Source organism: Schistocerca gregaria, chromosome 4 (genome assembly GCF_023897955.1).
Source record: "Schistocerca gregaria isolate iqSchGreg1 chromosome 4, iqSchGreg1.2, whole genome shotgun sequence".
Classification (NCBI taxonomy): domain Eukaryota; kingdom Metazoa; phylum Arthropoda; class Insecta; order Orthoptera; family Acrididae; genus Schistocerca; species Schistocerca gregaria.
Window position 1 is genome coordinate 80176874 of NC_064923.1, and position 10438 is coordinate 80187311.

A 10438-nucleotide genomic window follows, 5' to 3' on the forward strand; every position below is an offset into this window, starting at 1 on the left:
AGGTGCTCTCTGACTCGTACCTGTTTGTCATTAATTATACCAGTCTTTGGGGGAACTACTTGATGATTCACACTAGGTGACAGTGGTGGTGAATAAAGGATTTAACAGTCCACAGCTGATACTTTCAATGAAATCATTTCAAAGTGATGAAAGAACTTCACTTTTTATTGTTAATATGTTGAGCAACAATTTTGTGTTGGGCCACTCCAACCATATGTGCAAACTCAACCATGTAAAACAGTTAACAAAGAAGTTATGCCCACTTTTAAATTCCTATGTATACCAGCAACAGAATGCAAACAGGTTAAGAACATTACTTAAAAATGGAGCAGTGTCTACATAGCACAGAAATATATTAGAATAATTTTACGTTTCAGCTGCAAAGCAGTCAGCAAAAGGCCCAGTATTAATTGGCTCTGGAGTAACAGCTGAAAATTTTAAGAAATATATGAACGCTGATGGATTGATTGTTGGTTCACATTTCAAGAAAGACGGAAGGTAAGTTGCAAATTTTATGCCTGCATTGTAATACAAATGTTTTTCTAGTTACAGTGGCAACTCACATATAATTACACCGTTACTCCCTATTTTATAACTTCTTCAAAGGATGAGGATGAGTGTCTGCATGTCCCAAAGTGTAATCATATCACTATCAAACAGAGAATGTTTTGTCTACACTGTTATCATTTTTATGGTTTCCCTCTCAAAAGTGATTACTATACAATGAAGCCCAACAGTATTCACACACTGGACTCATTTTTTGTAATGCAGCCATATTCTGCCAAATTTGTTAAACCAAGCAACTGCTCTGGACCAGTTCAGAAATTCTGAGTGTAGATTCAAATTCTTCCTTTCACTTAATTTATTGGCATAGTAAAGTACACAAAATGGTACATGCTGCAGAAAATGTTTTACCTGTAAGACACCCTTGTAATTATTTCATGGTCTTAAGGTAAGCACCTTGAGGGATCAGCTGTTAGTTGGGATTTTTACAGGTAGAGATAGGAATTTTTATGCAACTTTAAATGACAGCATTTTAAACTTTTAACTTTTTTATTGCTCTATTGTAATTTTGGCTTTGTGCCATTGTTAGGCATCTAAAACATAATAATACAACACAGCAACAGAAACATAATAGGATAACAATAGTATGTATAACCAGTTTACAGTACATTAACATTCACACATTTACAGTTTTTGGTGTCAGTTACCACAGAAACAGGTTAAAAATAACGATGTCCCTGGAAGGCTTTGTCACCCTTGATGGTCTGTAAATAAATCAATAGCTACGTAGTTCAGCTATAGTGCTGTGCATTCAAACTGTTTAAAAGAACAAAATGTCATTGCAGCGAGAATACTTACAATAGAGTTGACAGCTGTAATCAACGACACATGTAACATGGTGTATAAACTTGTATCATTCGCACGCAGGTAAAAATGCAACTGTGGCTGTACAATGCCTGTCGATGTGGACAGAGAAAACAACATGGAACATATATACATTTAAGAATTACTAGTCAACACGTTATCAGTCATGATATCTCACCTTAGTGGACTTAAACTGCTTTTGTCAAGAAGTAAGAGATCAGGCTTTATGTTCATTAATCTACCTTCCTCCATCCTCTGCAGCACCTTCTAAGATTTCTCAGTGATGCTGATATTGATGACTGTAATTTTGCAGATGTGCACTAAATGAGGATTCACAGCTCCTGTAAACAGTTTTGTTTTGTGGTATGTGTGCACAGATGACAAAATGGGGAAAACAGCTGTTTCAGATTATCTAGCTGTGCTACAACATTCAGATTTCTGACATTATATCATAGAACGTTACACTTTCATTGGAACTACAAGTGACAAAGCGCCTTACAAATTAATATGACACTGTTGATTCTACCCAATGTATGTTGACAAAAAGTCTTAGCCTGTGTTGCACCCCCAAGCCACCTGGCTCATAAGAAAATGCCATTTTTACTCGTGCATTGTTGATCTAGTGCAATAATAACTAAACATCTAAAATTGAATTTTCTTGTCTCTCTGTTACTGTTTGTAATAATTCTTAACACTGTATGTGTCGATGGTTGCAGTTACAATCACATGACGGTATAGAGGTTTGTGAAAGGAGGGGACTGGGGAGGTGATAGATTGATAGTGTTAGATTACCAACCATCGACCAATCATTCTAAACCATCAAATACTCGGGATCAAATTGGAGTGATATAAGGTGGAATGGCCAAATGAATCATACCATTGCAATATACAGGGTGAATACAATTAAGTTAAACTTTCGAGATGATGTAGAAATAGCTCCACTGGTCTGAATGACGTCAAATTGTGGCAAAATATTATCGGAGAAGGGGGAAAATGTATGGCAGAAGAAAAACATAGCATGAAAATTGATCAATAGATGGCGCAGTATATGTCAGAATACGTGAATGAAAACAAGCTGGGTACATGGCTTTTCCTCCTTTCGCATTTGTGATATTTGCCGTGACTGTCTCAATGCAGCAATGCAGGAGGAGACGAATGGTGGTGTGCAAACATTTGGTGCATGGAGAATTGCCCGAACATTGGACATACATGTGAGCAGGTTGCGTAAAATCCTACAAAACATCCTTCTTTGCTGTCCATTGAACATTACCCATGTGCATCATTAATTAAAACTTCCGGGCTGAATTGCCATGGTCCATATATAAAACTACTTCTCCTTCCTGACGTTTCTTTGCCTACTGCAGGCCGACTCACCTCAGAAGATGTTGCCCACAGTAGGCAACAAAACGTCAGGAAGGAGTAGTAGTTTTATATATGGACCACGGCAATTCAGCCCGGACGTTTTAATTAATGGAGACGCCGGCCTTGAAACCTTACATGTTATGATTATCCATGTGCACGAGTTGCTTCCTGTTAAGCTGCCAGCAAGAGAGACCTTTACTTTAGAATTTCTTGCTCACATGGAAGTGCACGATGATTGGCCATGGAAGATTTGATGGACAGATGAAGCCCACTTCCATCTGACAGGATTTGTCAATACACAGAATTGTCGAAAATGATCAATGGAAAACCCACATGCAAATCAACCAGTACATCCTGAAAAGGTCACTGCGTGGTGCAGGTTTACAGCATCATTTATCATCGGGCGATATTTTTTTGACGAGACAGGTGCTTCCAGTCCTGTTATCTGTACCGTCATTGGTAAGCTATGAGTGACTTTGGTGCAACCACGTTATTCCAACCCTCCAAGAGCTTGGATGTGTGGGTGGGATCGTTTTTATGCAAGATGGCACACCTCCACACATTGCAAATCCAGTTAAACAGCTGCTGAAGCTGCCATTGTGAAAATGACAGAATTATCAGCTGCCACTTCTGTACAGTCTTGCCATCCAGATCACCTGATCTTAATCCATGTGACTTCTGGCTGTGGGGCTACCTGACAAATGTTGTGTCAAGTGTTCAGATTGAAAACACAGCTCCACTGAAGGCACACATTGTGCAATGCATTCTGAATGTGACTCCAGAAACACTTTGATCAGTTGTGGAACACTGAACATGTTTTGTGCCATGTCACACGGAAATTAATAATCCAATTTGATTTTGATTGGTGCTTTTCATGCAGTTTTTGGCCCCAGGACAGTTAAAAACCGATATGATTGATGCTTTTTATGTGGTTTTTGGCCTCAAGCCAATTAAAAATCGATTTTTCCCATCCAATGTGATATGATCTCGCAGTGGTGGATGACCTTACGTAACAAACAGTATCACACCTGTACACCCATACACACTGAGTAGTACAGTTTGTTTATACCTTAGGCATTGTTGTACGTGTCATTTGTAATCGACCACTATTAAATTATTATGCTTACAGTGCCATATATTGCTACTTTTTGTAGCTATTTATTTTTCTTCTGCCATAAGTTTTCCTCCTCCTCCGATAATCTTGTTACAATTTGACATTCTGACCAGTGGTGTTATTTCTACATCAGTTTGAAAGTTTAACGTTAATTATACACCCCGTGTATTGCAGAGTCGGGGATCTTTACAAACTTGGGAGTAATTTAGAAGAGCAAGCATCACAAGAATGCTAAACAATCTCCAGTGGGAGATGCTACAGGATATGAATCTTGAGCACCAGAAATACTGTCCTCAAACTATAAGAATTTAGATACATCTGACAATAATTAATAAAATATTCTTTATCACGCTGGGCAACAAATTTCTGCTTTGTGATTCAGTTGTTTCTACTTATGACTGGCTTCTTTTGCCCTAAAATAAAGGAAACTCCGTTATATAATCGTTTTGATTTCTATTTACAATTAGTGCATTGAGTTTCTACAATTTCAGCTCCCCACTCCATCCCCCATTTTGTAACAGAAGATTTGCCCCAAACTATTACATTATTATTTTATTCGTAGCTTAGAAGGCTGAATGGAGTTTCACAAAATCAGAAAAGACATTATAGAACTGTCCATGGGAAAAAAGAACTTTTTTTCATGGATCAAAGACTTTTACACTTCCTTACAATAGATGTACAGGTAAAATACATATTGATTGACAACTAATACTGTAGTGTAACTCAAATACAGCAGCTTCAAAGCAAATACTCCATGTTTGACCCATAATTTCCCCAATTTGTGATTACAAATGTAGAAAACAATGAAAAATAAGGACTATCCCACGAATAAGTGCTACTGTGACAAATTATTCTGTAAGAATTTTAAATACTTTTTATTTATATTAAAATGACATCTGTAACACTGCAAATGTTATGGAAGCAGTAGCAATTTGCATGTAAATAGTAGCTTAGCGCCTGCTGCTTTGCTTACATAGAGGTTTTAAAAAAAAAAAAAAAAAAAAAAAAAAAAAAAAAAAAAAAAAAAAAAAAAAAACCCACCAAGTGCAACATGTATTTTTTTTATTTTTAATGCAGAAGCCAAATACAAATCTCATAGTTTTGTTCTGAAAATGCTTTCATAATGAAATAATTTTGTAAAACTTTTCACTCCATCGAGGGGCTGAATTTCCAAATTCACTGAAATACTTCTTGGTTGGAAAAAAAAGTCAAATACCAATTGTCTTAATGTAGATTTTAAAAACAACTGTCACTCTCTAGTGATTGAATTTCCAAAAATGTTGAAACACTTTTCTTTTATTTCGGAGTGAGAAACCAAATACAAATTTTCATAGCTCTAGCTTCCAAATTACCTTAATAGTGACATGTTTTAAAAAAGGCCTTTTACCCCCTTAGGAGTGGAATTTTGAACAATCCCTTCTTAAATGATGCCTAAAGTATTAGATTCACACCATCATATTTTAAGTTTGTATCCTTAGCAGTTTGGGCTGGGCAACAACGAGTCAGTGAGTCGGGACATTTCTTTTATATGTAGAGACTGATTTGTTGCAATTTGTTGACATGTGAAACATTTATGCTTGGAGTTATGAGATGAGCTCTACAGTTTTAAACATACTGTAATCATTTTGACAATTTAATTTTTTGCAGGTGGCAGAATGCTGTTGATCCAGAACGAGTGCAAAGATTCATGGAGAAAATAAAACAGTAGCAAAGATGACTACACTATTATAAAAAGAGCTGTCTTATCATCACTGAACATTATATTTCCATGTTATACATGTGAATACTGAAGTTCCTTTTTTATGTGACCAAACCTACTGACCCTAGTAGACATGGGACTTACAGCTCTCTGTCTCTGAGCTTTTACATCAATTTGGAAAGATTTAATATGTGGAAACTCTCTTATCAATTGGTGCTACAAAAACGGCTGACAAGCAGAAAGCAACATAGATGGAAATTTAAAATGGTTGACACACCAAACAAATACAATTAGAACACAAGCTTCGAAAGATCATTACTACTGTCTTACCATCAAAATGTAAAAATCAGGTAGCCAATTTATGTCCAAATAAGACCTCCTCCTACTCCTGTAGGCGTTTCCTACTTGTGGGACTGCCAGAACCACTACTGTGATGTTTGCATTACCCTAACTGCCACTGTTCCATCTCCAGACCTCTGTTACATGCTGCATTCAACATGAAGCTACTGTCTGTACTGGAACTTTAGCACTTGTATATCACTGCCTGGGTGATTACTGGTTTCAGGTAATTAGAGATGCTAGTCAAGATTTTAGTGTTGTCGAACAATATCGTATGTCCGTTGGCAAAGATGTGTTTCAGGTACAGATGTGTTTCAGGTACAGATGATTTCTGAAATTACTTTAGTTTTATACTGTGAGACTGTCCTTTGCAACTTTTGTTAGACTGTGTGTAGTAAGTACTGAGGACAATGCACAACAGGGGGAACTTGCAAGGCAGATGGACACAACATACAGCATGTCACCAAACGTAATAACATTCGCACAGGAGAAAGTCAGGAATGCAATTCAGTCTTTGAAGAGAAGCAAAGCTCCTGACCCAGATAGGATCAGTGTGGAGGTGTTGCAAGAAGTGCAGAACAAAATAATATCATATATGACAGCACATTTGAATGAGTGTCTCATGCAGGGAAGATTGTTTGACGGACGGATACTGCTGACGTAGTAATACTCATAAAAGCAAAGAACCTACTAGCATGAGAGCCACAACAAATGATTGTAAGCTCCATGATATCTATCATCACTCCTATGGTTTAGTGAGGCATTGCACTCTTGAGAAATTCTAGTGCCTAGCATGAGACTACTTACCAACAGATAACTTAATGGATGGAACAGTACCTAATATGAATGTGATTGCGAGCTTTCTCGGCAGTTCCAGTGATGAACTCTTCCTGGATGATCAGCTGAGTAGTGGCGTTGTCTTGTCACAACATTTTGATCAGTTTCGTACCCATCATCATCAAGTGAGGAAGGGATGATCTATGAAAGATCCAATAAATCAGGCACTAGAATTTCTCAAGAGTGCATTGCCTCACTACACCATAGGGGCGATAGATATCAGGGAGCTTACAATCATTTGTTGTGGCTCTCCCTTTTCCCCAGGCTCAGTGAGTTGAGAGTTCACAGATGTCTTATTTGAGCTTGCTATATTTCTGCAAAAGTGGAAGGTACAATGGACACCCAGGCAGTAGTACAAACAGACATCACTACCTACCTGTTGGAACATAGTGACATAGCTCCTTCTTAAACTGCTTAAAACAAATCAAGAATTTACTGGCATTACGACCTGTCAATTATGGTTTCAGGGGTTTTCACAACACAGATGGAAAAGAAATGATGCTTACACAACAAGCTGCAATTGCCAGTAAATGAAAAAACTTACATACTAGCTAAATTAAGCAGTTATCTGTGTCAGTCACTTTTGTTTCTCCCTGTGAGAGGTTTCAGGTGATTACACCCTCATCTTCAAGTGGGTCAGTGGATTACGTTACATTTTTGTTTGCTGGATGTAGCTAGTCATGTGTTGTGAGGTTCATTTTCCTACAATTAAGAACATAAAATTAAAAGAGACTTATTAATCAATATTTCAGTATATTTATCTGTTAATGTATCGGTTTGGTGATTTGAGTGTGGGTTTTCATGATTTAGGTCACTCAAAAACAGATGATAGTAAAAATTACTGTGTATTGTGTAGAATGCTTGAGAAGTCTCTAAAAAGTCCATTGCCACTGTCTCAGCTTTATCACTGATATGTTCTACCCTGTTTCCTGTTGTAAATAAAAAATTCCAATTTTGCACCCAGATACAGTAGTTTGGGACCTTTGTTTGTTAAAGTATTATCTGTATTGCCAAAAGCATGCCCTGTGTCATTACTGTGGGTAGCTATCGCAGATTTATTGAGGTGTTGTACCCAAATGCTTCTCAAATCTACATCGGAAGCTCCCTGTAGTCTGACCCACATACTGTACTGCGCATTCATTGCACATATTCTTTCAGATGACTGAGCTGGAAAATTTCTCTTCGTTGGATTTTATGTTGTGTAGTACTCTAATACATAATTTACTGCTAGTGGAAAAATAACTCTTACATTAGCAATGTTCTGTGCAGGGAATGTGTACTGCCCTAGTGTCTGTTTTTCTGTCTGTTATCATTTTTGTTTGTCTATGAGTGCAGGGTGGAATCAACAGTGGGTTTGTGCCTGTCTGTAACTCAGTGTATTCTGGCGTGTATATGCTGTTGTTTCATGTTTTTGTGACATCTAAAGATTGTAACTTACATTTGTGATGACCTGTGTGGTTCTTTCTGTTGGAACATCTTGTAAGTAGCTTTATTATTGTTTAAAATTTCTAATTACCATGCCATTAATGAGTGCTAATTATACCTTATTTGTAGTGAAATGTAACTCAAAACTGACAACTGGCTACATACAGCAAACAAACATGTAATATAATCTGCTAAACCTGAAGATGGCTGGTGCAAGCTGCAAAATGTGTTGAATAAAAGAGACTGACGCAAATGATTATTTAATTTATCTTTTATATCATAAACAGTCGCAGTTTCCCAATGACAGTCCATTATGAACACCAAAAAGTTATTTACATACTCTTGAAGTGTAGATTGCCTAAGAAATGTAATCTGATCATAAGACTAAACAACAAACAAAAGACAGCAGGTGTATCTTTATTTCTGTTTGCATCCCGATCTAGACATGAGTCAGACTTCTAAAGATCACATAAAAATTGTGTAGCAATGAAAATTATGCACATAATTGCAAGTATTGGCACCGTTCAGTACAGAATACCATCCCTCATAGTGAGTCAGATCATGAGTTTATCCTTGACAGCTGTAGTTTCATTGGGAACTAATTTCTGGCCACATAAACTGAGGCCAAGAGAGATAGTGAAAATTATGAGAAGAATGCAGAGAGGAATACTTTTACATCTCACAGGCGCATCTGGACTACACCAGGAAAGTCTCTGCTAGAAATCCTGAAGATAAAGTCCATGGGCCCGCAGATTCAAAGGAGAGGATCCATTTACTGGCTACTATGAAGAAACATAAAGAAAAGTAGAACAATAACTAGAGAGGTATTAGACTGCAGAGATACAATACAAAGATTGGTAGACAAAGACAACATATTTGGGCAAATACATTTACTGGCAATTCTGCGTAAAAGAGTGGGGTAGAATGAGACAATTAGTTATCACAAGAGGTCTTGTCCACTTCATCTCTGAACATGGATCCTACCTCTCATACTTACATAGGTTTAATGTAAAGGTGATAGCTGCAGTGACATTGTAAACCCCAGAGTACACATTCTTCATTGTAGGAACACAAATCACAATACTGAATGCTACATGTGTTGTTCAAGTAATGCCAGTGTACGAAATGCTATGATCCTTCACATGAAGTTTTGCAGATTTTCATTCACAAGAGGAACTGCAAGCATGCATCACAGCAAGACACACAATTTGAAACTCTGAGTAGAACAATGTCTGACAGCAACAGGAAATGCGATCACTTGTTTTGTAAGGATGCAACACTGCCAGTGTGGACAGTGACTGTGCAGATCTCATAGGAGCAGTGTGACAAGATCTGAAGCGAAATGTGCTCTCTGTGTCATCTTTGGCTCTAACCACTGATCATCGTGGAGAACTGCTGAAGAATAATTCTGGGAATTCTGTCCCTGAATTCTGTGCTCTGTGCCAGAGGTACACATCCTCCATCTGATTATCTCACTGCTCAATGCGACACACACTGGCTTTAACGGTTAAAGACTGAGACCACGTTACCCAGCTAGGGGCTAAAACTGAGTGAGGGGTGCAGTAATTTCTGTACACCTCTTCACTCACTCCCGTAGTTTACATTAACATAGTAATATGCTATAATATACTAAAAAATAAATGTTACAGATTTTTTTTTAAGTTTGTCCAAGTTAGCCAAGATACAAGTGGACCACCCTGTTGCTGAGCACAGAGACAAACATGACATCCTTCATTTCAATGACTGCTTCACAGCCTGTGCCAAATGGATTCTTCCCACCACCACCAGCTTTTCTGAATAGCACAGGTGGGAACTTTCCCTGCAATAGATCCTATGTTCCCGTAATCCTCCTAGCCTCAACCTTCATTAGTCACCGTCCTCACCCATCTAGGCCATTCCCTGTTCCCATTCCAGCACTACACAGCCATCATTCCTCCGTCTCACCCAGACTTCTCTCCTTTCAGCTACTCCCCCCCCCCCCCCCTCCCCTCCATCTAACCTGCGGTACTTCACTGTCCACCATACTACTCCTGCCCCTCCCCGCCCCAGCCTCCTCCTCCTCACCCCCACCCAGCTACCACTCTCTCCAGGCACTGGTGTTGCTGCTTGCAGTGTGGTTTCAGTTGCCTGAGACTGCAGTCGTGTCTATGAGTTGCATTTGCGCATGTCTCTACATCTATTGTTGACGAAGGGCTTAATGGCTGAAAGCTTTATTGTGATAGTCTTTTCGTCGTGCCTATCTGCGTCTCTGCCTCTCCACTATATGGTGAGTAGCTACTTTCCTTTTCATAATA

At 38.3% G+C, this 10438-nt stretch overlaps 1 protein-coding gene across 5 annotated transcripts in view; it reads left to right on the forward strand.

Annotated features, from left to right (window-relative positions):
• The window catches only part of LOC126268222 (uncharacterized protein F13E9.13, mitochondrial), a 55957-nt gene extending 50099 nt beyond the window's left edge, over positions 1–5858 (forward strand). For all 5 annotated transcript variants that reach the window (XM_049973852.1, XM_049973853.1, XM_049973854.1 and 2 more), the window contains exons 6-7: positions 378–498; positions 5492–5858. In XM_049973852.1, the coding sequence (XP_049829809.1) occupies positions 378–498; positions 5492–5552 (182 nt within the window). In that variant the 3' untranslated portion in view covers positions 5553–5858. The remainder of the gene's footprint in view (positions 1–377; positions 499–5491) is intronic.
• The last annotated feature ends 4580 nt before the right edge of the window (positions 5859–10438 follow it).